At 45.8% G+C, this 26,692-nt stretch overlaps 1 protein-coding gene across 2 annotated transcripts; it reads left to right on the top strand.

Moving 5' to 3' along the window:
• The first annotated feature begins 202 nt into the window (after window positions 1-202).
• On the top strand, window positions 203-21,450 carry Cdc42ep3 (CDC42 effector protein 3). Of its 2 annotated transcripts, XM_021149876.2 has the most exons (3): window positions 239-464; window positions 761-906; window positions 19,672-21,450. In XM_021149876.2, exon 3 carries the CDS (start codon window positions 19,898-19,900, stop codon window positions 20,663-20,665), a length of 768 nt encoding a protein of 255 aa, XP_021005535.1. In that variant the 5' UTR covers window positions 239-464; window positions 761-906; window positions 19,672-19,897; the 3' UTR covers window positions 20,666-21,450. The 2 variants fall into 2 exon arrangements, with proteins under 2 accessions (XP_021005534.1, XP_021005535.1); XM_021149875.2 differs by lacking the exon at window positions 761-906 and having other exon boundaries at window positions 203-464.
• The last annotated feature ends 5,242 nt before the right edge of the window (window positions 21,451-26,692 follow it).

Here is a 26,692-nt window from a genome sequence, read left to right as displayed (position 1 = left end):
GTACCCTTTGTCCTCCAAGTGTCCGTAGCCTCGCCTCCAGTCCTGCGGGTCTGGGGGTGGTGGGGAGGTGGGGGACACAGGTACAGCGGAGGGACCGTCCAGGTCCGCCCGCACCCTTCTCCCCGCCCTGCCCTGGCCTCACAGCCCCGCCCCGCCCCGCGCCGGCCCCGCCCAGCGTCCTGCGCCCCGCCCTCGGCAGGTTGAGGCCCGGCGTCCGAAGCCGCGCGCACAGTGTCGCGGGCGCTTCCAACTGCCGCTGGGAGCACAGCAGCGGGACGCTCGCCGACGACCCAGTTCCGCAGCGGCTGCCTCCCGGGAGACGCCGCGCGCAGTCCCGGAGCAGATTCTGCGGTGAACCGTTGCCGTCCCTCTGGTTCTGCGCGCACCAGCTGTGCGCCCTCGGGAGGCGACCCGGGCCGACGCCCGGCCCTCCGGGCAGAAGCTAGGAGCCTTAGAGACTGCTGGTGAGTGTGTAACCCAGGCTGTCTCTCCACCTGTAAGACTGTCCGACCCTCAACCTAAGCCCCTTCCAGCTAGTGCAGATGGTGGCCTTGGAAGACTTAGAGGGTGCGAGGATAATCTACAGCACCGCCTGGTTGAGCTGATGTTTAGAGGATCAAAGGGGACATCATGCTTGACGTCCGGAGGGGGTATCAGAACGCGGAGCTCTGCCACCTACTTCTTTAGGGTGGGGCTGCAGTCAGCACGGCCCCCTCCAGGCCATTGACAGCCATTCTGGGCGCGTGTTGCGTTTTTCCAGCAGAACAAACCGCACTTGGCTACCGCGGCCCTCTAGTTGTGTGTTTGCACCGATGCGGCGCGCCGCGAGAGTGCACAGCGCAGCTTGGCAGTTTCCGCACTGACAGAGGCAGCACATTGTAGCTGAAGCTCCAACCTGCAGATCAGGTAGTTGGGGGAAAAAAAATTTTTTTTTTCTTGACTGCGGTTTCTGAACAACCGAAGCGTTTACAAGATCTTTACTCCCCCTTTCTCCTCCTTCCCCTCTCCTTCTCCTCCTGCCTCTCCTCCTCCTCCTCTTCCTCCTGCTATTTGCTCTTCTTCCTCTTCTTTTCTCTTCCTTCTCACTAAGTATCTTGACACAGCCATGCGAGGACGAATGGATCCGGCCAGTCAGTTTTTTTCTTTATGAATTATTATACTCCACCCCCCTCTCGCCTTTGGGAGGGAAGGCATGTGTTTCATCTTATAAATAGAAAGTAGCATATTTTTTGGCAGGACCTGCTTTATACTGCACCGTCTAGGAGAGGTCAGTTTAAAAATAAATACGCACTTGAATGTTACATTACCGAGCCGGCTGTGGCTGGGACAAGCTGCGAGTACAGCGGCATCAAAGCTGGGCGCACATCTGTGTTGAAAGGAGTTAAAGCCCCAGAGTGCAGCCCCGGCTGACAGTCAAGTAATTACATTTTGTTTTTTTAAAAAAAGTGAGTGAATTAAAAGGAGGGTGGGAAGAGGAATGTCAGGCAGGGACTGGAGCCTGAATCTTTGCAGCCTTGGTGCGTTTGCGGGGAGTGGGCTGCTGATTGTGTGCAGTGTGTAGTGGGGGCTCTGGGGAGGGAACTGATGGATGTGTTAGGGGGACAAAGATTCCTTCTGCTTCTTCCTCACCCTGGCAGCTTGTAGCCCTCACAGTATCCTCGAGTTCTGGGAGGGGGTGGAGGAGGGGTGCCGCCTTGAAAATATTAGGAGGGTAGCAGATGTCCCTGCTTTAATAGCAGATCCAGACTTAGGAACTTCCCCTTAACATCACAGGGAGAAATAGAAATAAGCCTCCCCAGGAAGCAGTCAGGATGCCCCAGGGGCATCCCTAAGTCCATTAAAAGACTCCTGTAATGGTCTGACTTATAAAAGGTCTTTCAACTAACAACTGAGCTAGGGAGTACAACTTCTGGACAGTTGTAGATCCCTCCACCACTGTGATTTGATGGACAGTTTAGATGTCAGTATACACAAACACCTTTTTCAGAATGAAGGACTCGGCCATAAGGCGGTTGTGAAATGTCTAGCAATGTAACGTGTGAGATAAAGGATTAAGATCTATATTCAAGGAATGGTTGACAGTCCATCTGGAAGTGCCTAGGTTTTCCAGTAGGCCTCACCCATGGTTGTAAGACGGGGCTACCAGTCTCTGGGCTCACAGCCCCTGGGCTCACAGATGTTGTTTAGAGGAGAACTTTGGAAGCCTTCTGGGCCTGTGGCAGTTTCTGTTTTCCAGCCGGCTCATCTGCTAGAGATTTGCATTCTGAATTTCATGATTGGAACATGGTGCCGAGGCTGTGGCAGCCCCCTGAAGACATGGAGTAAGATGAGCTCCCTCCCACCCCCCTAATCTGCACCCTGAAAGTCTGCCTCCTATCTTCAGGGCACCTAGAAAGGTGTGGAGAGTAAAGTACCTGGTGTACATTTGCTTTCTTGGTTTTTATTGTGAATTTAAATGGGGTCCAAGATGCATAGAAAGCTGTGACCATGATTGCAGAATGGCTCCCTGGAGCCAGGCAGCCCTATCTGCGCTCCAGTCTTCCCTTTAATGTGGTGTTTTGTTTTATGTCTGACATGTTCACAAAAGCTGCCCTTTTCCACTTATAAATTTCCTGCTATTCAACAGCATTGTGGATAAAATCTCTTTAACCTATATCACCCTAAGGTTTTTAACCAAGCCATAAAACTTTCACAAGTCCTTTGCCCATTAGACATAGCATTTATTCAATGGGTGGCAATACAGTTCCCGACCTAAAAGCCCTTAGAAAAATTGTGCCAATTTATTACTACTACTACTAATTATTATTATTTTATTATTACCACCCTTGTTTCAGTCTGATTTCATAAAGGCTCAGCCTAGTGTCTTTCTAACTAGAATCCCACTGATTTATTTTCATTAAGAACCTAAAAATTGTATTTTTAAATACACTATGTTTCCCAGAGAACAAGTAGCAGATTCAACCAGGCCAATTAAAAAAAAAAATCTCTTAAGAGTGCAGGTCAGAGAATTCTAATGAACATCAAAAGTAATTCTAGCACAAAGCCTGTCCTCAGTGCTAAGCTAAGTACTCTTCTCGGTGCCTTCATTAACCTCTCCATTTCTAAACAATCCTCACTGCTAAGCTAGTACTTTTCTCACTGCCTTCGTTAACCTCTCCATTTCTAAACAATCCTCGGTGCTAAGCTAAGTACTCTTCTCAGTGCTTTCGTTAACCTCTCTATTACTAAACAATCCTCGGTGCTAAGCTAAGTACTCTTCTCAGTGCCTTCGTTAACCTCTTCATTACTAAACAATCGTTCTATGAAAGGTGTGCTAGTGCCTACATTTTACAGGTGTAATAACAGAAGACAGACCAGTGATGTAGGTTGCCCAAAGCTATACAATAAAGAGCATACCTAACTGTGGGTGTGTCCTAGTGCCCAAATCTATATGGGAGTCTGTGCCTTTTTGGATTAAAGGATTGGGAAAGCCTGACATTATTACCTTGGGGTAAGACCACCTAGGTCCATTGCCTGGCTCTAGCATGTAGCACTTGTGTGATATTGGACAAGTGGTTTGGCTTGTGTGATTGTCTCATTTAATATCCATAGTCAGTCTTTTAGATAGATGATATGGTACTTCTTTTCCAGACAAGAACTTAGACTCTCGAGTTCTGTACCTTGGTCAAGTTTATACAGCTAAGTAAGTAGCAGGGCACAGTTTGAACTCAGGTATGTTTGACCTAGTTCTGAATACCACACCGCCATTGTCTGGGTGGAGGGTTACGGGAGCTATGAAATATGATTACTGTTATGGCTTTTGGCCTCTGGAAAGGAACCCATCCTGTATCATCTCACCGTATCACCACCCAAAGGAAGGTGACAGTAATTGCCAGCCGTAGGGAAGACAGCTTGAATTACTTAATTATTAAGGGCGGTTGGTTCCGTCTTGTGTATGGTGACCTTGTTCTTCTATAGCAGAGCTAGCGTGAAACTGCTAGAGTTGGTCTGAGTAGTTTATAGCATAAATTAAGAGATTCACTAGGTGCAGATGTGGAACTCTGAAAAGAGAAAGCCATGGCCCAGCTGGGGACAAGGCACTCCAGTATCCTGGAATGAACACAGCCCCTGTGTAGGCGTGTCCTTGGATCAGTCAGAGGTAATAGGGCTGAATAACCACGTTTGGTATGTCATTGCATGCCCTCCTGGCTGCCCCTGACACCCAGTGGATACTCAGTGCCTGTGGAGTAGTGATACTGCCCTGATAATTCCAGGGAAGTTAGCAGCTGCAGGAGGTTGGGCAGAAAGGCCCTGAACTCGGTCCTTGACAGAAGGGGGCCTGCGACAGCAGTGAACATGCCCTGAACAGCGCTAGATAAATGTCTGGTGTGAAAGATAGCACAAAGAAAGAAGCTCTACAGGCTAGAGTGCCCTTGCCCAGGACAACCTGCCTGGCCTCTGCTTCTCATCAGCTGTGAAGTCCTAGCTTCATCCCAGGGCAGGCTCTGGAAATGACTCAGGTTTGCTAAGGGGACAGCTGTTGGAGTTGGGGCTGTCCAACCTGATTTGGAATTTTCTCTTTTCCTGTCCGCTTCCTTTAAAGACGACAAAACAAAACAACATCCTACAAAGTATATTAAGTAACCAGCTACATCTATAGCAATTAGCAATCGGTCAGGGAATCTTTTTCCCTTTTAGCCTTGATGCACTTCGATTGTCAACTTTTACAGAGTGGGGTACCAGACTCAAGTGTGCCAGGTGGAAAAGCAGCTTTTACATCTAACCGTATAGCTTTATAGTAGGAAACAGACATTAAAACTGTGGCTATTTTGTTGTGGTTTTGTTTCTGACCCTGAACTCCTGATCCTCCTGTCTCAGCATCCTGGGGGCTGGAGCTATATACAAATGCCACCATGCCCACCAGTGCCATCTCCGCCACCCCACTTCTAAGTAGCCAAACTGTATGGAAGCTGATTAGCCTCAGTAGTGTCTATAAGGTCATCAGTGCCTGCCTCAGTGAGTCGTTCACAATAGACCTTAAGAGTAGGACATTTCTAAAAGCTAAAGATTTTTATTGTCTTGCAAGCTGTGTGTTTCAGAAAGTTAGGACTGGCCTTCTAGCCTTTGGTTCTTAAGCAGTATTAAGTGGTCATATCCTGTAGTGACCCCATGGGATTGACACATAAAGCATTCCTAAAGACTCAGAAAGACCAGGAAAGTGAACTACAGGAAGCCAGTTTGTGACGTGCTGACCCTCTTCCTGCACAGCTTTGCAGAGTAACCACTATACCAGTGGCAGTGACTCCCTGTGGGCAAGGCTTCCACTGTGTCTCAGAGTGGTTCGCCCTCACAATGGCTGCAGGACTTCTCCGGTAGAAAACTCACTTTCAGGAGCACCAAGCCACAGTTGCACAGACGACTTGTGTGTTGTGCGTGTGCCTTGTAGGCTGCTGAGCAGGAAGACCAAACCAGGAAGATGCTGGCAATCAGAAGTGGTGGTTCTGCTTGGAAGCAGGCAGAGGGAGCACAGACTGGATCCGAAAACACAGGTTGACAGCTTGGTGTGCATCCGTATGGTGTGATTCCGGCCTCTGGAAGCCTGTTTGTCATCTCTAACAGGATCTGGTGTTTCATGAGTGCAGATCATCTCTAGCTCTAGATTTCAATAAGCCAGTATCCATGTGACTTACCAGCATTAGCCTATCCTGTTAATAATAAAGAGGGGCCTTGGGCTGGAAAACAGCCATGTAGTTCTCTAAGGAGCCAGCGCAGACTGGAAGGCAGAAACTTCAAAGACAGGCTTCTGTTTGGACAGCTTAGACATTTGGGAATCTGTCTTGTTCTGGTGACATCCTGAAGGTCATATTTAGAGACACATGGCTCCCTTTGGGCAGGCTGAACTGCATGTGGTATTCTCACGTTTAGATGTCTTCAGAATGAAATGTCTTCTAGTCATGCTGAGTCGGGGTGCAATGGTAAGATTAGTTTCATGCTCGAGCTGGTGGCTTTTATCCCAGGATCCTTCATGAAGGACTCCTTAATCCAGTGGCTCACTTGCAGAGAGGTGATCGCTGCCACCAGCCTGCTGGGGAACACACAGCACATTCAGTTGGGTCTCAATTGTTGTGTATGGAGTCCAAACAGGGATTGCTTTGTGCTCAGTTTTGTCTTAGGCAGGAGCCGCATCATTTGGAAGACTTTACGCTTTAGTTAAAGCAATCAATTAGGTATCCAGATCCTAAAGTCTAAAAGAAATAAAGTTGGAAGACACTTCTGTGACGGCTATTGTTGGTGGTCATCCTCACTGTATCTAGAATTAACCTAAAACTCAAGCTGCTGGCTACACCTGCAGCAGATTTACATCATCAGAAATGGGAAGACCCATTTCTAATGTAGATCTTGAGAGGTGAGAAGATACACCTTTAATCTGGGGCTCCCCTTCTGGTGGCAATCTGTAAAAAGGACTTGGAAGGAGGAGGATTGCTCTCTTTGTCCTCTTGCCATCACTGGCATGGGAGCCTACTTCTTCAGGAGTCTGGCTTATACTGAAGACCAGCTGAGACATCAGCCCTGGGCACTGAACAGATACTACTGGACTGATTCTTGGACCTTCCATTGGTAGACAGCGTTGTTGGACTAGCTAGATCACAGCTTGTAAACAATTCCAATAAATCGTATATAGTCCTTCTATATGTTCTGTTCCTCTAGAGAACCCAGACTAATGCAGCTTCCAACTGTGAGTTTCTAAAGCCGACCTTATGCAGCACTGCTCTTTCAGAGTCACTATCAGTAGCATCTACCTCTCCCTGGGTTTGGGGCTCATTGCCTACCAGCCATTTGCCAGGCACTTCATGCCTCAAAAAGATGCCCATAATTCTATTTAGAGTTTGCAGAGCAGGAAACTCAAGTCTCAAGAGGAAGTCACTGGCACCGATTAGCACTGTCACACCAGGAAGGGGAACAGAAATGCTAAAGCTGGTAGAAAGTATTTAGATGAACACCGGCTTCTAGAGCACCTTATAACATGGGGTCTCCAGACAAGTTCCAACCCAGCAGGAGATGGAAAGAAGGGGGTCTGGCTGGGGTCCGTGCAGGGAGCCTTCAGGGGCTTTAGCTTCCTCTGTCACCACTTCAGCTCACAAGTAAGCTAAGATGTCCAGGTCTGTTTTTATAAGAGCTGCCAGCCACATCCTGCCTTCTTCTGCACTTATGTGATTATGTAACGAGCTTTAACCCAATTGCAGGACTTCCTACTTATTCATCTGATTCTTGTTGACTTCATCCTACTGCTACTCAAGTCCTACAAGGCAGCTCTATACTCTGGCCTGTCACTAGCACATGGAGGGGTCCCTGTGGGTCCCCTGCTATCTAGAGAGAAGTACAGCTGCTATATCCTTCAAGTCATTGTGCTTTCATCAGGGCCCTCCTCGGGCTTTGCCAAAGTCAGAGACAAACCTAATCTTCCCACCTAGCAGCTCTCAAAGAAGCAAAGGAGTCCAGATGCTGAGTAGACAACTAGGACCTGCTTGGCCACATTTCTTGAATGCAAAGATCTCAATATCACTAAAAATAGATGCAACAGTCAACAAGGAGTCTTATCCTCATTTTGAAAATAATTTAGACTGTGTGTGTGTTTAAACTACTCTATACTTTTTCAAAGGCTCTGCACAGTGACCAAATGGAGACAAGTATTTGCTGGGCCTTAGGACATTCCATCCTCTGTAAGCCTTGAGAAGGCTGTTCTCAAATGAAGTGGAGCCCTCTCTTGTGGCTGTTACAGGCCCCACCCAGGGCTTCCCTTTGCTATAGGATGCCCTTTGTGGTTTCCTGATATTTCCTCATATGCTTTTAGGTCACATGAGCCCAATTCTCCTGAACTTACTTCCACTTAAAAGGAGTGGTCAGCAGAGCGGGCTCCTTGCTTCTCTAGAATCTCACTCTTTAAGTTGAACTTGAATGTAATCAGAAGATTACATTGAATGGCCCAAGGTAGTCTTAACTCTCTAATATGATACTGGTTTGCACTTTGTAGGCATGGGTAGAAGCTATTTCCCCCTTTAAATAACATTCACAAATATATGCTCTCTTTAGTTCCTTCTATGAGTAAAATAATTAATTCTCATAGATGACAGACAGCCTAATCGGGGTGGGGGTGACATGCAAGGAAGCAGTAACTACAATTCGGTGTGATGGTTAGTGGATGTCAGATGCCCACATGATGCTAAGGAATTCCAGAGGCCTTGGCAACAGGGAAGAGCTACAGCTGCAGGGCTGGGCAGCTCCTCGGTTTGCCTGTGTGGTCATGTGCAGTCCTATCTCCAGGCTGTAAGGGTGGGCCTGCCTCTTAAAGGTTTTAAGGTTATGGGTGGATTCTAGGTAAGAAGAGAAAGAGGAGAGGCAAATGTACAACATGGCAATTGTGGGGGGCGAATGAGGAGAGATTCAGTGATAGGGTTTTAGGCTTGACAGGAGAATGAAGCTAGGGAGAGGTTGAAATGATAGCTAGGTTTTGCCATTTACAAAGAAAGAGAGGAAAGCACAGAAGGCCCTCACCATGGCTAGTCAGAGGGAGGAAAGATGGAGTCTCCCAGGAAAGCAAAGTAGGGAACCCCAGAATGCAGGAAAGAAACACAGTGCTTCACACTCTCTGAGAAGAGCCACTGTTTTGCCTTTGACTTCAATTTTCAATCTGTGGCAGAATTGATGCTACTTCTTGTGCACAGTGAAATCTATGACTCGGACCCCACACAGCAAGATCAACAGTGCCAAACCCCAGACTTATCATTAACACCAACCATATGCTTGGTTGCTATGGCAATGTCAAAAAAGTTTTATCTAAGACCTTACTTTCAATTTCTTTACCTATGGACTGGTCTGGTCCATGGACCACTTTGAGTGGTTCTAGTCTAGACTTAAAAGTAGGTCTGTGTGAGCTGAAGTTCTACTCTGGAAGTTATCATTAGAAATGGTAGTTGAAGCCTTGTGCAGGGTGTGATGGGGGTGGACAACAAAGCTTTGTAGAGATGCAAGTATCTAAAGCAAGGGTTCAAACCTTTTCAGGAAGGGGTTTTCAGGATGCTTTGAGGGCCACATGCAGTCTCTGCTCGGGTATCAATTCTGGCAGTGGTGATTCTGCTGTGGTCTCTCAACTTCAGTCTATTGAGGCTCAAGGCCTGATAATTTTCTTTGAGGGACTGTTCAACAGCATGTTTGCTTTGTGTCCATGAGGTGCCACTAGCCACTCCTTTCCACCTGAGGTCACAGGATTTAAACATTTGTTTTGTTACTTGCTGAGGGTGCCAAGTTACCCTCTGAGGAGAACTGCTGTCCTATGGAGAATACAGAAACAACTCCGCGTTCACTGGGTGTTCGTTCCAATAAAACTTTATTTACCAAAACAGGTAAGGGTTTAGACCTGACTCACCTATTGTAGGCCCTTGATGTCTGAGATAGGCAGAAAGAGAAGAAGAGCTTATATAGTGAAATCTGAGCGACTTGTATTAGTGGTCAGCATGTAAAAAGACCCCACAGTAGCTCTCATTTATAGTACCATGGCTTACCTTACTCTTTTTGAGATAGGCATAAAAATCACAAAGGCAGAAAACAGGAAAATAACAAATGACGTAAGTTCTACACGAGACCTAAGAAAGCCCAGAAGCCACGCAGCGTCGAGGCAGGATTACGCAGGATTCAGTGAGATGAGTCAGAAAACTTCCTCCCAGAAGGAAATGGCTTTCAAGCAGGTCTCAGAGGATGTTATGAATTGTGTTTGGTGGGAAGAAGGTAAGGAAGACATTCCACCTTGGGACACAGAGTTCTTGGTTTCAGAAAGTTAGAAGGGAAGTTAAGTGCGAATAGCCATGGACCAAGGGAGCATTGTCCCCAGGGCAGTGGGGCCCTGAGGTTGTACACGCACAGTCACGTGAGTGCTTCCTCTGGGAAGAGAAGTAACAACATGGGATATTTTCTAAGAACAGGATGTTTGGTTTCTTTCCTGAGGCTCGGAGGTTTTCTTGTTGCTTTAAATTTTTAATCTTTTGACCTTAACCAACCACAAAGTCAAATTCCTTTTGAGATTATGTTTCATAATAGCAAAACCAGCAATGAGCTGTGAGTTAGAGCTGGGCGGGCGAGTCTTCACCCATTGTGGGCATCTGACCAAGTCAGGCAGGGGGCTGCTGCGATCGTTATTGCAGTCTCTGTGCATCCTTCTCTCTGGGGCTGCCGGGTTTTGGGAGCAATCATTTTGTTTGGTACATATCGTGTTATCCAATTGATGGAACAATGTGTCAGAAATTCTGGCTCCTGATGATTGACCAGAACCATGAGCTTAGTGTTCCTAGGTGGTGTGGCCTAAGTATTTCATGAGTGCCTGCCTGGGCTACCGCAAGCTCTCATCTATCAGCTATTACATGTATAAATTCTTTAAAGAGCCCAGCATTTCAGATTTGTCTTGTCTACAGAGACAACTTACACTGTGGGCTGCTTTTCTTGGAGCCAATCAACCTGTCTGCTGGAACAGAAAAATCAAATTGGATATGGATTGGACATTTCAAAATTTGAAGTTCACTCTGCTTTGCGATTGATGTAGGAGGCAGGCCCACTTTGAGCTCATAGAATTTCAGCCTAGTTAGAGAGCTCATGCATTCATTCAGATATATGTGCATAATATAGACAAATGTGTAATTAACACAGAGGAGTGAAATGGCCACATAGCCAGTGAACATGTGATGCAGAGAAACCTGTGATTTTAACCCATTCAGGGAGCGTGGGTGATATAGTCAGCCCTAACAAGATGCAAGGATAGCCCGGAAATCCCCAGTCTGTCCCTTTTGTGACCACAAAGGAGAAACAGAGAATTCAGAATGCCCAGTGTGAGAATGTATCATAACAGCAAAGGAGTCGAGACATCCTCGCACCGGGCCTCTGAAGAGTCCACAGTCTGGATTTCTGGGTTCCTACCTACTGTCAGAGCTGGTGTTGCACACAGGCAACTGCTGACAGAAATGTTGGCAGGCTTTGTTTCGCTCTATTATTTGAACAACTAAGCAGTCCTGGGAGATCTTGGCTTTTGGCAAAAATTGGAATGACTGAACAGTGCTGTAAAGAAGAGGGTCAAAATCTTTCTTTTTTTTTTTGGTATTATCTTTGTATGGTCGCAGACCAAGTTGGATCCATTAGCTATGGAGTATGTGAGAAGTTCACAGTAAGGTCCTTGATGGATTCCTACCAACAAGGACAGTCCTCGAGGGCCTGCTGGGTGCTTCTGGCCAGCACTGAAGCTAAGACTCTGTAAAACCAGTCATGCAGAATGAAACAGGCATGAGAGAACTTGCCCTCGGCCTACCTTGTTATAACTGTTAGGACTCAATGTCCATATAGTCTGCCCTTGTAACTCACTTTTATAAGAAAAAAAGAAACAAAAAAACAAAATAAATACCCTAATGGGCTCTCTTCATAAGTGTTGGAACCTTGGGAGGTGGGCGTCCTGTCATTTAGTTATGCTTTTAAAAAATCTTTTAAATAGCGCAATTAAGTTCAGTAAATGTGAGGAGTGTACATAAATTAGTAGTGAGTCTCCCACATGGCATCTGTGGCTCCCTATATAACTGGGGTTGTAAAAGAAAGTAAATACAAGCTGTTGTTTAATCATAAGTGAGAAGTCCATTTATAAATAATTGAAGGTGGGTGTATCAGACTTTCGGAGTGGGTCCATAAACTAGAGCCTGCTCAGCCTGGCAGGATTTGCAGGGCAGAGCTCCTCGGCTGGAACCTTGGGCTCTGAGAAGCTCAGTTTTGCAAGAGGCAACAACTGTCCTCAGTTTAAGAACCCTGGGCAGAAGATAAGACTCTAAAGATGGAAAAGACATCTTATCTTCTGATGGGTGGAGTAGAACAGGCTAGAAATATGAAAAGCATGCCCTGGTCTTGTTCCTCTCACTCCAAGCCCTTTAAGTTCGGTGTTAAATGTTTAATACCAAAATTCTTCTCTGTGAATTAAACTTTTTTCCCTAGAAAGGTACCCCTGCCCCTGCCAGAGTTGTAAAAGGACTGGCCTGGCCTTGGAGTGCTTTGTAATGATGCTTAGGTTTCCTGATAGCAAAGGTTGGCTAGTCATTAGCAAGTGAAAGCAGGGCTGTGTTTGAACAGAAAGCCTTTTCAGGGACTAGTCTGTGGACCTGTTTATTGGGGAGTGTGAAATGGAGCCTTGGGGAAATTAATGAGAGTGTCCCCTGTAGAAGGCTTCCATGCACCTTGGGGGAGGCTCCAGAATTCCGGCTCCTCCCGCTGTGAGGCCCTCCTTCTGTGGAGTATACATTGTCCCTCTCTAGCTCCCTTGGCTCCCCATTCCATCTTTCAAGAAATCTGGTTCTCTAGTTCCTCCCTGGAGGGAAGTCAAGCTCTGTGTCCTTGAATTTTCCTTCTTATCGGCCCTAGCCCTGCCCTGAACAATTTAATCTCTTTTTCATTACAATGAAATGAATCCTTCAGATCACTACAGATTAGTGTACCATTAGTTTCCTTTTAGAGCTTTCTTTCACCTTACTTGGTTGACCTCCAGTTGCCCTCCCCAGAACATGGAGAAACACGTTCCAGGTAGCCTTTATCCCTTTCGGAGGAGTACAGTCCAGGGGCCAGTACAGTTCAGGAGCCTGAATGAAGTGGAGGGGCCGAAAAGTTACTACTTTCTCCTCCTGGTTGGTCACAGAGAAACACACAGGAGACACTGCGCTAGGAGCCAGGTGGGAGGGTAGTTATCCCATCATGCTTCCTTAAGACTGTTGGTTTATACAGACAGGAAAGAGTGATAATATATAATTTTGCTTGTTAATGTGCAAATGGTGGTGCTGCAGCTGGGTGCTAGGGGAGGTCTCCTGGCTCCATGGTGACTGTGCTGGGGCAAAAGGGAGATAGGATCAAATCTGGAGCTGGGAGTAGAGCTTGGTGGTTCAACGCCTCGACATTTGCCTAGGCTCTGGGTCCCATTCCCAGTACAGACGTGAGGGGCAGGGGTGTGGGGGAGAAGATTGAGTTGGGATGCCCTTGAATCACGTGAGCAAGGCTCTTTCTGACTTCTAAGCCAGAAATGGGAAGTTGAATTCCAACTCACTTCCTACAAGGAGAGGAGAGGAAAGCAACCAGGGGTCCCTCAGGAAGGGACCATCCTCCACTCACACCACCTGCCCTCACTTCCTCATGTGTGTTTTGAATTAACATTGCAACCTGTTTTGCAAGATGCAGGACATTTTTTTGTATCCTTCTCCCAACCAAGAATTAATCTAAAAATAATTAGTAGACAAAGCAAGCATTCCTTTCTTAAAATAAACGGATTTTCCCTCAAAATTTCAACCTCTTTGTTCTTTCACAACCTAGTAAGTTGTCAGTACACTCAATTCTGAGCAATCCAGGAACTGATTTTTCAGTCAGTAATTTGTTTTTTTATAACTCTCTCCCCGCCCCCCCCCCCGCCATGCCCTTGCTGTCTGCTTATATTGGTATGTGTATTAGTCAGAATTCTCTAGAGTCACAGGACTCATGGAATGAGTATCTTCCCTCCTCTCTCTCTCTCTCTCTCTCTCTCTCTCTCTCTCTCTCTCTCTCTCTCTCTCTCTCTCTCTCTCTCTCTCTCTCTCTCTCTCTCTCTCTCTCTCTCTCTCTGATAGAAATATATGTGATTTATTAGAATGACTTACAGGCTGCAGTCCAGACAATCCGACAATAGGTAACTGTAAACAGAAAGTCTAAGAATCTGCTGGTGACTCAAGTCTCACAGGCTGGATGTCTCAGCTGATCTTTTGTATCTGCTGGAATCCCAAAGAGGTAAGCTCCAATGCCAGTGAAGGGATGGACGTGCTGACAAGACAAGGGCAAGCAGGCAAAAAGGATAGCTTCCTTCTTCTATGTCCTTATATAGACTTCCTGCAGAAGGTATGGTCCAGATTAAAGGTATATCTTCCAGCCTCAAGATCTGGATTAAAGGTATGTGTCTTCCTGCCTCAAAGGTCTGAACTAGAAGTAGATTAATTCACCCCTGTCTTAACCAAGCAGGAAATCCCTCACAGTGTGCCCTCCATTCTGGATTGTAGTTCATTCCAGGTATAGTCAGGTTGACAACCAAGAATAGCCATGACAGTATGTTTAGAATTATTTTGTTTGCCACAAGAATGACAGAAGAAATAGATGGTAAGACCATCTATTAAGTGAGGAAGCAGGCTGGATATGGGGACTCCTGCTCGTAATCTTAATGCTTGGGAGGCCAAGGCAGGAGGATACCCTTAAGTCTGAGGCCTGCCGGGGCTGCAGAGTGAGCTCTAGGATAGCTTAGGTTATACAGTGTGACTCTATTTCCATAAAACAAAAAGAAAATAGATAAAACCAAAGAAAACAAAACAGGGTGTTAGTGATATATACCTGTGACCCCAGCAGGATGGAAGTGAAAACCTTAGTTAAGAAATCCTCCCATCCCTACGCCCACCAAAGATCACTAGTGAAGAAATGGTTCCGTTTTCCCCACAATTAAGATGTTATTGCTTTGGGTTTTTGTTTTTGTTTTTAATCATCTGCTTATATGCTTAAGGTAGTCATCAGTAAATAGAATTTCTAGATTGATACAGGAGTGACAACCCAGCCATTTGCCCTCCCCATCAGAGGTGTGGCTTTAGCACCCCCTAAGGTCTTACTCTGTGTCCTGACATCTTGGGTTTCTCACAGGTGCCTGTAAGTAAGAGCATGGGTAGCCTGTCTCCTTGGGAGAGGATGCCTAATGGCTGCCTGGGAGCTCAGCCCTTCTGTTGGCAGAGCCTCCCTCAGCGGTGCTCAGAACTTGAGTGCTTGCTGTCTGAGGAATATAACTCCCCAGATGAGTATGAATGGCTCTCCTCTTCATCTCTATCATGGGAAGGAAACCACAGTCTGCACTCATGAAGACTTCAGATTTCAGGATCAAGGGATGTGTTTCTGAGAAAGGTCTGTGCATAGAAACCTTCCTTTCTGTCTTTAAAAGATGGAGGATGGTAGTGAACACACACAGATGCTAAAGTGCATAGGTATGATACACTGGAGCTTGAACAAAGAGCTCGTGATCCCAGGAAATGGGTGAAGATGTGGAAGGGTAGCCTGGTGTCAGTGACCAGCACCCTGTGTGCCTGGATGTCCCTGAGTCTATGCTAGTGGTGGAGTCCTGACTGAAGCACAGGAATAAATGCAATAAGCGCTCGTCATGTGACACCTGGATTTTGCCAGACCTAAGTACCTTGTGCAAAACTGGCTCTCTAATACAGTGTGTAAGCAATGCACATTTACTTGTTATATTTTTATTATTCAAACAGCCGGTTGATTCAGTAGTTCAGAACGCTGACGTCTCAAAGGATGAGCATGGCTGTCTCCTTTTCACCTTTGTCCCTTCCCATTCATGTTGGCTGTCTGAGGACAGTCACCATTGTTAGTTTCTTCGGTATCTATTGATACATTGTATAGATATACATACAAGCCTACACAGTTAGACTTACACACTTCACTTCTGCACCTACCTTTTCTTCCTTTGAACATGTGCGTGGCCGGGCTCTTTCCCTGTGGCTGTATTAAACGATTCATTCTTCCTTAGATGTAAATACTACTAATTTGGATGGCTGTACCATCTGTACAAGTCTTCTGAAGGTAGGCTGTCTCCAACTCTTGGCTATTACAAATGTTTGATTGGATACCCTATAAACAGTGTCTCCCATATCTTTAAGTGGACTATACCCCTATATGGAGAATCTGGGGCCAGGGGCACATGATTCCCTAGTAGGAAAGATACCACCCAGCTGCCCTACGTGGAAGCTGCTGTGCACAGTCCTCCTGTCATGTATACTGTTCACAGTCCTCCTGTCATGTATGTAGAAGTTGCTGTGCACACTCCTCCTGTCATGTATGTAGAAGCTGCTGTTCACACTCCTCCTGTCGTGTATGTAGAAGCCTCTTTTCTTTCCTCTGTGTTCCTTTGTATCTCTAACAGGCTCTGGAATGCATCCCCTTGGTAACTCGGGAGCTAACTAAATTCCCAGAGACTGTGCTCTCTAAACGGCTTACCACCTCAGACGGGGAAGCTAGCCTACTGGTTGAATGTGTCATTCTTGGGTCTAATATGTGGTCTTTTCAGGCTGACTCAATGTCTGTGCCACAGTAGTGTCTGTTTGTAAATGGGGCATTCTAACAGGAGCCTCTTGGGTTCTTGTGAGTGAGAGAGCATTGTGGGAATGAATGCAGAAAGGCTCTCACAGAATACTGTCATATTAGATTCCAGGTGCTAGGGACACACCTTTTCCAAGACCCGCCACTTCTTACTAGGGAAGGAAGACTTTAGCTGTCTATAATGGATCCAAAGAGCCAAGAGCCTGGGAAGGAACAATAGACCTGCTAGCAGATAAGCAAGGCTTGGAATTTTCACAGATCCTGGGAGAGGACAGAAGACTGGGTGGGAATTACTGCGTGCTGACCAGCACTATATATGTCAACTCCTTTAAATGGGAAAGCTGATGTTTTTGCCCAGTAATCTCCCCTCTTAAAAGTCAAACCTGCCTCCCATTGCCTTTGGCAGCTGTTAGTCCTGGCACATTGTGTTGGTCATCTTACTCTCTGCTGCTTCTGTAGATTTCTCATAGTCCCCTCTGTAGCGTATAGTTTTACTCTACTGCCTTAGCTCTGGGACTGCCGCGCTACCAGCCCCCACCCAGCATCCCTTTTGATTTACCAGCCTTTAGCTCTGGGAGGTTTCCACACTACCGTTGTCTTTTTCCCTCTTATCTCTGGTCTCTGTCTTAGTGCCACCAATATAAACCCCAGCCTTTACTAAGCCAAGGGAACCTCCGGCTAAAAGCCCACAGTCCTGTAGCCAGGCAGGGGCTGCTCTAAGAGGCCCAGCCAGGAAGCCTTGGGACTGAACATTCCTCCCTCAGATAGGAGTAAGTGTGTCTTCTCTTTCCTCATCCCCAACCCCCCATTCTCATTCACGTACACAACAGATATGAGTGGCCCTGCCTGAGATGGAGACCTACACTCTGGCATTGGAATGCCCTGCCCTGGGTACTTACTTCTTGGCCTTACATATCCCAACAGGCCTTAGGCAGGCCTCAGTGGCAAGCCTTGAATCTTTTCCAAGGCAGCTGCCATCCTAGCCCTGATAATCTGCCCCAGGGAGTGGTTCTTCCCAGGGCTTGCCTATCATCTCCTGGGGCAGGAAAGTGTCACTGGGGTCCTAGGTTGGGGCTATGTGTAATGTACCTATATGGCAAAGAAACTGGTGTTTTCTTAGGTCTACCAAGGTTTCAGCTTGTTGTGATTGCTTTTTTAAAGAATAGCCTTGAACTAGCAGAGGGTGCCCTTGTAATGAGAATCCTCCTGTCTCCACCTCTCCTATGCTGATTTGCAGGCATTCACTACCACTCCCTCCACGTAGTAAAGTCTTACCTTTTGTTAATGAGACAAGACCCAAATCAAAGCTAAAGAAGAACATTAGGATCTGAGGTCCTATTGGAGCAAACCTGTTGCCTCAGGCCTCCTCCTCACACACAAAGCCAAGCGGGGCTGCCTGTCTCCCATTTCCAGGCCTTCTCTGCCTTCTCAGGCCTGGCTGGCTGGACAGCATGCCTCCCCCGTATTGGGCTTTGCCAGTGGGTGGAACATACAGCACAGCCCTTGTCACCTGTCACTGATGAGCGAGTTTAAAACTCCTGCTGAAAGGAAAGAAATATGGAACAGATGGAGTGAGCCTCCAGCTGCTGCCAAGCAATTGGGACTGTCTTCAAGCCACTGTCTGACCCAGTCCTAGGAGTATTGTCAGTCCTGGGGCCAGAGGACTGGGAGGGGAAGGGGAAGCAGGGTGAGAGATTTCAGGAGAGTCATGTGAATTTTGCTTCTCTGTGTCAGCACTTGGGTTGGTGGGATGATGGGGGATTTTCAGAAGGTTAAGTTTTTCATCAGCAAGGGAGGGGAGGCACTGACACCTCTCCTGGAGCACTTTCCTCAGAGCTCATCACTTATGCCTGCGACAGATACCGTCTACAGGGAAGATGCTTTGGTTTTAACATTGGACCTGCATTGATATCCACTTACTAAGTCACGGTTTCTGTGGGTATCTGGCCATGACTTAGAGCCTGGGCCTCACTGGGATCTGACCAAGGTTTGGACCGGAACTGTGTATGTCATCAGAGACTAGATGGGGTAAATCAATTTCTACTTCAAAGCCAGCAAGGGAGCTTGGTCAGGTACACGGGTGAGGTCAGGTGCATAAGCATGCGGGGGCACCTCTAGACGTAGCCTTGTTTTTTAGCCCCCTCTCCATCTCCCCGCCCTTCCTTTACTCTCCCTTTCTTACCCTCCTCTTCAGCTCAGATGGGGGCTTCTGTAACCTAACCAGGAAGTGACTGCTGCCTTATTTCCTTGGGTAGAAGCAAGTCACAGTTGAATCTGCAAAGGCATTAACACCCGGGAGGCAGGAAGGCTTACTTTAGAACCCCCTCAGCTCCCACAGAGACAGGGCATGCGCCTATCAGTCATGTTCCAAAAGATCCTCAGGGGCAGCCCAACTTATTATAGATGCTCGAGGTATGTCTTGAAGTGGAGTAGTTCTTCTTCTTTCTTCCCAGAATCCCAGGATCTGCTGGAGTCCTGGGTGGAAGGAAGGCTCAGTGTTTTCTGCACCACAGCTTGCTTCCAGCTGTAGCTCTTCTCTGTTCTTCCAGAGTGTTGGCACCCCATCCTTAGTCTTATCTCCCCATCAGTAAGAATGCATTCTAGTGAGGCGTGTCACTTATTAAATGATAATGCCCAGCCTTCTTCTTTAGGGATAGTCATTTGATTTTGTTTGTATGCAGATCTCAACAATAACTCACTGTCAGTCTTGTTAGTGTGCATTCAAAGCAAAGAATATAATTTTAAAACAGACCCAGTTGGTCCTATGTTGCTTGCAGGATTTTTAAGTTGTATGTGTATTCGTGAGTGCCTGTATATATGTATGTGTATTACACACATGGCTACTACCCATGGCGGTTAGAGAGCCATCGGATCCCCTGAAGGTGCAAATGGTTGTAAGTCCCTATATGGGTGCTGGGTACTTAACCCAGGTTCCCTATAAGGACAGCAAAGTCTTCTAACCACTGAGTATGTCTCTAGTCCCTTGACATCAGTTTTGAGAAGAGAGGGAGATGAAAATCTCAGATGTGTTCAGAAAACCATGTCCGTAGCTATGTTTTTAAAAGATTATTTATTTACTTATTTATTTTTATGTATATGAGCACACTGTCTCTGTCTTCAGACATACCAGAAGAGGGCATCAGATCCTATTACAGATGGTTGTGAGCCACCTTGTGCTTGCTGGGAATTGAACTCAGGACCCCTAGAAGAGCAGCCAGTGCTCTTAACCACTGAGCCATCTCTCCACCCCCTGTAGCTATGTTTTAAAAGTATGGATGCTTTAGGTTAGAGGCTAAGTACCCCTTTTTTTGTTTTCTCCTGAACTAAGAACTAAGGATTTATTAGTGAATCCCTCAGAGATTAGAGTTCTTATCACAGTTAGAAGGAAGTAAGTTGGGCTTTCCCTGGGAGCTGGCCGGGCCTTTATCTCCAGGCACAGGAGTAATATTCTGGGGAGTGGCAGGCCTGAGTGGGCCCTGGAGGCTGGGAGATGACAACCTGCTCTGGTGTCTTTTCCAGGTTTCTCCGAGCTGTGGAAGGGACTCAATAATGTAACTGGCTCTCCGGAAAGACCTGCGTGGCCCTGCACTGAGCAAGATCTCTCAGACCCTGTCTCGTTTTAGAGCCACTTGAGAAGAAATGATGTGACAATTCTTATCCAAAAGGACTTTTTGGAAGTGTAGGATACCCGCGCAGAAGGTCACTCTTTCCCCGGTCTGTGAAATAGACATTCTCAGATTCCAAAATGCCTGCCAAGACCCCAATTTACCTGAAAGCGGCAAACAACAAGAAGGGAAAGAAATTTAAACTGAGGGACATTCTGTCCCCTGATATGATCAGTCCTCCCCTTGGGGACTTTCGTCACACTATACACATCGGCAAAGAGGGCCAGCATGACGTCTTTGGGGATATTTCCTTTCTTCAAGGGAACTATGAGCTCTTGCCCGGAAACCAAGAGAAGGCACACTCTGGCCAGTTCCCAGGGCATAACGACTTCTTCCGGGCCAACAGCACCTCGGACTCAATGTTCACAGAAACACCCTCCCCGGTGCTCAAAAATGCCATCTCCCTCCCCACCATTGGGGGATCCCAGGCTCTGATGCTGCCCTTATTGTCCCCAGTGACATTTCATTCCAAGCAGGAGTCCTTCGGGCGTCCTAAGTTGCCAAGGCTCAGCTGTGAGCCTGTCATGGAAGAGAAAGTTCAGGAGCAAAGTAGTGTGTTAGAGAACGAGGCAGTCCGCCAGGGAGATACCTCGTGGGGCTCCAGTGGCTCCGGGTCGCAGTCCAGCCAGGGCCGGGACAGCCACTCCTCCAGCCTGTCGGAACAGTCCTCCTCCGACTGGCCCGCGGACGACATGTTTGAGCATCCTGCCTCCTGTGAGCTTGTGAAGTCAAAGACTAAATCCGAAGAATCCCTTTCTGACCTGACCGGCTCCCTGCTCTCCCTGCAGTTGGATCTTGGGCCTTCACTTTTGGATGAAGTCCTGAATGTCATGGATAAAAATAAGTAGCCAGGAGTCAGCTCTTTTTCTTGGGAGTAAGAGGTACCAAAATAAGCAGAAAACAAAAAAATCAACTAACCACAGCTGATGGAAAGAGCTGCTCTGACTGTTTTTATTTGCAGCCGTGTGATGCATTTTCTAAAATAACACTCTTGTTCCTACAAAATATTTTTTTAACCATCATGCCCTGTTTGCAAAAATTTTGAAAACAATAATTTTTAAAAATTAACAAAACAAAACAAAACAAAAAAACCTGTTCTGGAAAAAAGAAAAAAAAAAGAAAAGAAAAAGGAGGAAGTGAGTCAGAGCTCATTTTCAACAGGCATTGCTGATGCTCATACATGCTCGGTTTTGTTTGTAGACATGCAGAAATCCAGAAATCCAGGCTGTCTAAGAGGGCTGGGTCCATGGGTCTCTCCAAGGCAATTTATTGCATGTTATGAGAAGGAAACTTACTTATTTGGCACCTACGCCTTTTTTTCCTAGCCTCTTTTGTATATTGTATCTTTTGGGTTCACCACAGCGAAGTCTCCAGCGTTATGATTTTACTCTTTGCATATTGGAGCAACCTTACAGGATTTGGGATTTTTTTTTCCTTGTGGTTCTTATATATCCCTGTATATTATTTCCATGTTGCAAAAGTTTGACTGTCAGCTACATGTTGGTTAAAAACAAGCAAGGTATTACTGTAACTAAGTTATTTTTAAAGTTGAAATATATTTTTATGTGCCTTTGGCTTTTTATTGCAAAGTCTACATTTTATACATAATACATCAAGTGTTATTTGTCTTGTTTCCATTCGGGCTTCCTTGCAAGCTACATGTGTGTATTTGAAAACAAAACAAAATCAACCCAACCCTATGCGTTATCAGCATGTCCCTGTTGCTCCGGTGTTACCTCCTCCCAGTAGGAGGCACAGGGTGATGCTTCTGTGGAGCCTGGAGGTGAGGTAGGTATTTAAGGACAGCTCATGTTCACATTACTTGGGTACATCATACCACGCAATAAAGAGTAAATGCTAAAATGAACGTGTTCATTTATAGTCATAAACAAGAACCGAAAAGATTTTAAGACCATCTAGTAAAAGTCCTAAAATGTACCCACACCTTTAACATAAGCCAAGAGATGAATGCAGTCTTGACTTTTTTACAAGTTTGATTCTAGAAATAGGAACACTTAAGAGAAATGAACATGGCAATCATTTGTGTTATTGTTGTTGTTGGCTTATACAAACCTGCATGCTGAGAGAGAGAAGAGAGGAAGAGAGTGAGGCAAGGAGATAGAGAGGGAGGGGAGAAGTGGGAAGAGGGGGGAGAGATTGAGATTGAGGTGAGAGGATAGAAAGAGGAGTCAGAGGAGAGAGAAGAAAGAAAAGAGAGGAGAGAAGACAGAGATGGGGGGAGGGGGGCTAAAACTATAAGCCTTTGACACAGGGCCACCAAAGTCCTGTGCATGCCTGTCTTCAAGGTTGGCTACAGCATTTTATCCTGTAAGACAAAGGCTGCCTTGCTGTGTAGGTCCTACAGACACAGAAGCTTCAGAGGACCAGTCAAGGGCCCTTGCCCTTTGCAAGATGCCCTGAGGAGATTGGTTAAGGAACCCAGAACAGGAAATTGCACACAGATTCCTGTCTATCTTCAGGCACCCCTCCTGACTCTGAGCTTTGTTGCCAACAGGGAGTGCCAGCTCCCTCTGCTTGATGTATCCCTAGGGCACCTTCACCACGGTAGCAGCAGGGACTATGGCCTGGGGTTTAGAGTCCTTGGACTTGAATCATAATGCATGCGACAACCTTTGAACTTAGGAAGTGAGATCCACTTTGGGTGGCCAACCAAACAGAAGAGTAAATCGTTTCCCCTAGAGCCTTGAGTCTACTAAGCAACCCCATGTCCTGCACCTCCACTCTGCTTCCTCCCAGTGTTCCTTTCTGTGGGATCACAGTCATGGGTCAGAAACTTCTTAGACTTTCTAAGGCCAAGTTGCACGAGCTCATCTTTTGTAGCTGGTGTCAGCCAAACTCTCTTAACACTTTCCCATCTTCATTACTGATCATATTCAGTCTCACTGTACCCTTTGTCTGCTGTATGACTTCCGGGAAAGAGGGAGGGATGTGTCTCCATCTTTTTTGCTGCCTTTCCAGCCATGGTGGAGAACGGCTCTGGCAAGGTCTCATCTTCTGCATCCCTCACATGTCTACCCACTTTTTCCAAACTAAACTCCATATTCTCCAAAATCCATACTCTGTCCGGACCAAACAACTAAAACACACATCTTCAAGTACACTTGTAGGTATACTTGACATAGCAACAAATTCGCTCCTATTATAAGAAAATGACCTGGTCCAGTCTTGAGCAGGTGCCCAAGCGGCAGTTAACTTTCTGTCCTACAAAGAGGCACTTTAGACTCCTACCTGCTGAGAGCTGATTTGATGTTCTCAAGCTGTGTCTCCATCCTACTTACATCCTAATTTATCTCCACTTAGTTTAAAGAATTTAAGGAAACTCAAATGGACTTCATTTGTAAACTAAAAAAGAGGGACAAGCCACCTGTGTGTGACCCACATACCAAAAATATTTCATTTGCATAAGTAGTGACACTTTTAAAGTAGGCAAAGTTTGTTTTTTTTTGTTTTTGTAGGTAGATGTCTGTTTTCATGGACAGTAAAACCTAACAAAGAACAAACTATATTTTCCAGCCAAAATTACATGCTAAAAATAATATCAGAGTCCTTTGCTCCTCATAATATACAGTCATTAATCTCAGTGGGCCAGCATCACTGTCAACAAGCGCATAGAGGACAATTGGTTGAGCAGAAAGGAGAACCAGAAACCCAGGATACAGCCTCAAGCTAGCTCTTTTCACTGAAGGCCACTGCAAATCATGGAATGGTGCTGACCTGTGAGTCTGTGAATTAACTTGATAACTATTTTAGAAAAAAAAAAAAAAAACCAAAAAAAAAAAAAAGAGCATATGTTATATTTCTAGTCTTCCCATTAATGCCCAGCTGGGATGACTGAGCCATTTTGCTTTGAGCTTCATCAACAATAAAGCAGCTCAGGATGCTGCCCTCTCTGCAGTGAGTCTCACCTTTGGGAATTTATACTGGCAACCTAGCCCCAGACAAAACGCTCCGATTTAGGATTGGCCTCCTAGACTATGAATGGTAAGCAACTAAGGTATATAAATAGGCCACTGTGTCCCATGCCCTTGGTGTAAATATAATACAATTGTCCTGTGTCCCCACCTGTACTCTCAGACTAGATCCAGCACAACAAGAGAACATTCTCAATGTCACACCACATGGTGAGCCACCCGAAGACCTCTTTAAGCTGTATGAGACTCAAGAAAGCTGTGTTGCTGAAAAGTAGCCATACATATCATTAACTCATGGTGCTGGATAAACAAGATATTTGCTTTGTAAGGGAGTAAATGGTCACTGCTCAACATAGTAACACAGTTGATGCATCCAACACTGCCCAGAGGGTCACTCATTTTATTCTGAAAGCACACTATTTTATCCAGGGAAATTTTCACCTGAGAATGGTTGCCATGTTATGCTTCAAGCGAGGAAGTCCAAATGCTCCTAGCTTGACTCCTTGGGTCATCCTTCTCTAGTGAATTACTGCAAGGAACACCACGTGAAGGGATGGAAACTCTTATGGAGTGATCTGTAACAATGGAATCTGTTCTATAGTCACTGTGTTGCGTTATCTCCCATATTTACTGTTACGATTCTGACAGTGATGACGCTTCTAGAAGCTTCTGAGGGAAGCAGACTAACACAGGTGATAGGAAACGTCTGCCTGAATGGAAGCAGCGTAGACTGCATACTTCCTGACACAGTGGGAGGTAGGGGTACTAGCATCCATGAGAAAACTAGCAAGTGGAATAAATGAATTAGGGTCTTGTGCTCACCATAATAAAATCACTACTGGGGTAGGCCATAGGGCGTGCACTGAAGTTTGTTGCCAAAAGGATTGCTGTGGAAAAAAGCTCTTAAGGTTTCTGCAAGAAAATACTGGGGTGGCTTCATTGGAAGAGAAGTACCCATAGAGGTTCCATGGGAGACTGGTAAGATTTTCTTAGGGAAGAGGGGCAGACTGGGGAAGAAAAAAAGTCAAAAGCAAACAAAGGGACACAGCCCAGCCCTGAGTAGGGTTTCTGTTCAGGGCATTCCAGGCACAAGGACTAGGTTTTAAGTGCCCACTTTGAGGCCTAAAGATGAGGACACCTTGGAATCAATTTTGCTGAAGAGCTGGTTCCCAGAATTGTTATTAAAAGTTGGCCCCCAAGGTGCTGGATAAATCGCTCAATGGTCAAGAGCACTTGACTGCTCTCCCAGAGGTCCTGAGTTCAATTCCCAGTAACCACATGGTGGCTCACAACCATCTGTAATGGGATTTGATGCCCTCTTCTGGTGTGTCTGAAGACAGCTACAGTGTACTCACAAAAGTCAGCCATCTTGGTTTTTAAAATTCATACCTAATCTATAGAGCTTGAACTGAAGGCCTTGACCCCCCCCAAAACAAACAAGACAAACCAAACAAACAAAACAAAATAAAAAACTTGTTTATTTACACTTTCATGGAAAAGTCCATTTTTACCAGATATTGCCAAAAAAGAATGTCCATTAGAACTCTAAAGGGTGTTGTGCTCAAACCCATGGATAGCCTTGTTTATAATAAAAACAGGTAAATCCCAAGTGACTCTGGACAGACAGTTCTAATCCCAAATAATTCTTCCACTGTGCAGCTTCTCCACTGTTGGAGATGGGGTCCTTTAGGTGAGGGATCGCGTTACATGGAGTCCCCTGTAATGATTAAGAATAACATCTGAAGGTCATCCACAATGGGATGTGAACTTGCATGATAGATGCTGACTGTAGGAGCATTGGTCCCTAGCAACTGGAGCAAATCTAATGGAAGCAAAAGAGTTGGAAGAGAAGAACCAATGAGTTCATTTAATATATCATTTTGCCTGGGACCAAACAGGAAGGTGGGAGTAGAGCCGTAAAAGGGTTGTCGGTCACTGGATGTGGCTCTCGCCAAAGGTAGTTATGGAAGTTAGTGTTGTCTGGTCCCCTCCATGGTACTGGAGAAATACGCACAGCTCGTGTTATCTAACTACAAATCAACCAAATTAGGTACTACAGAAACTTATTAGCATAAGCTCTCCATGAGTGATAGCATTTCTCTCTTACTACAGTCTCAAGCCTTCACGGCAGTAAGTCTCTGATTTCAAAGGTTGATGCTTCTAAATCACTATCAGGGGACTCTGCCCTGTCTACCTTAGCAACAGAAACCAACCAATCAAGGGTATTCTTTTGTTTTGGTTTGGTTTTTGCTGGTTTTGCCTGTGAGACGAGCCATTAGGAATGCCCACCCCACAGACACACAGATTTTGGGATAACCTAAAACTACACTTGAAATGTTAGCATTTTTCACAGCAGTAATGACCAGATGAACTTTTTTTTTTTTAAGGAAAGTGAGGGTACTGTTAAAACCTGAAGAAGTCCACGATTATCTTCTAACCTTTACCTGTGCTGCAGGAGAATAAAATTAGGGTGAGATTAGAAACAAGAAGGCAGCATTTATGGTGCTCTTGCACCAGCCTTTTCACCATACATGGCTAGAAGAGAGAACAGATGAACGAGATGTTAGATATTAGATTAGCATCCAATAAAATTCTCACAGTTTGACCATAGCCCCTGTGACCAAATAAAGCAGTGTTGTGAAGCAGAACCCTACAGTAACCCCACTGTGTTTTAAAGGGAACAAGTAAAGAATGAGTTTGCTGTTATTAAAAATACAGCTGGCTCTCCAGACTTCCTAAGGACATTGGCTACCCATCAGCTGCCTTGGATAAATGAGAGGAACCCCCAACAAATGTTTTGATAGTAGAACACAGACAAGCCCCCTGGAGGTGAAAATTTGAGGAAAGCAAGACTTTCCCACAGGGCCCTCTACCCCTAGGGAATTTCTACCCATAGGTCAACAAACTGTCCACAGTAAAATGGCTGCCAAGGGAAGGAGATCC

The sequence above is a fragment of the Mus caroli genome, chromosome 17 (genome assembly GCF_900094665.2).
Source record: "Mus caroli chromosome 17, CAROLI_EIJ_v1.1, whole genome shotgun sequence".
NCBI lineage: Eukaryota > Metazoa > Chordata > Mammalia > Rodentia > Muridae > Mus > Mus caroli.
Note: the sequence above shows the minus strand (reverse complement) of the source record. Positions and strands in the feature narration are given on the sequence as shown.

Excerpts from the sequence above, each read along its gene's own strand:
- Cdc42ep3 (XM_021149875.2), top strand. The coding sequence starts at position 19,898 with ATGCCTGCCAAGACCCCAATTTACCTGAAAGCGGCAAACAACAAGAAG.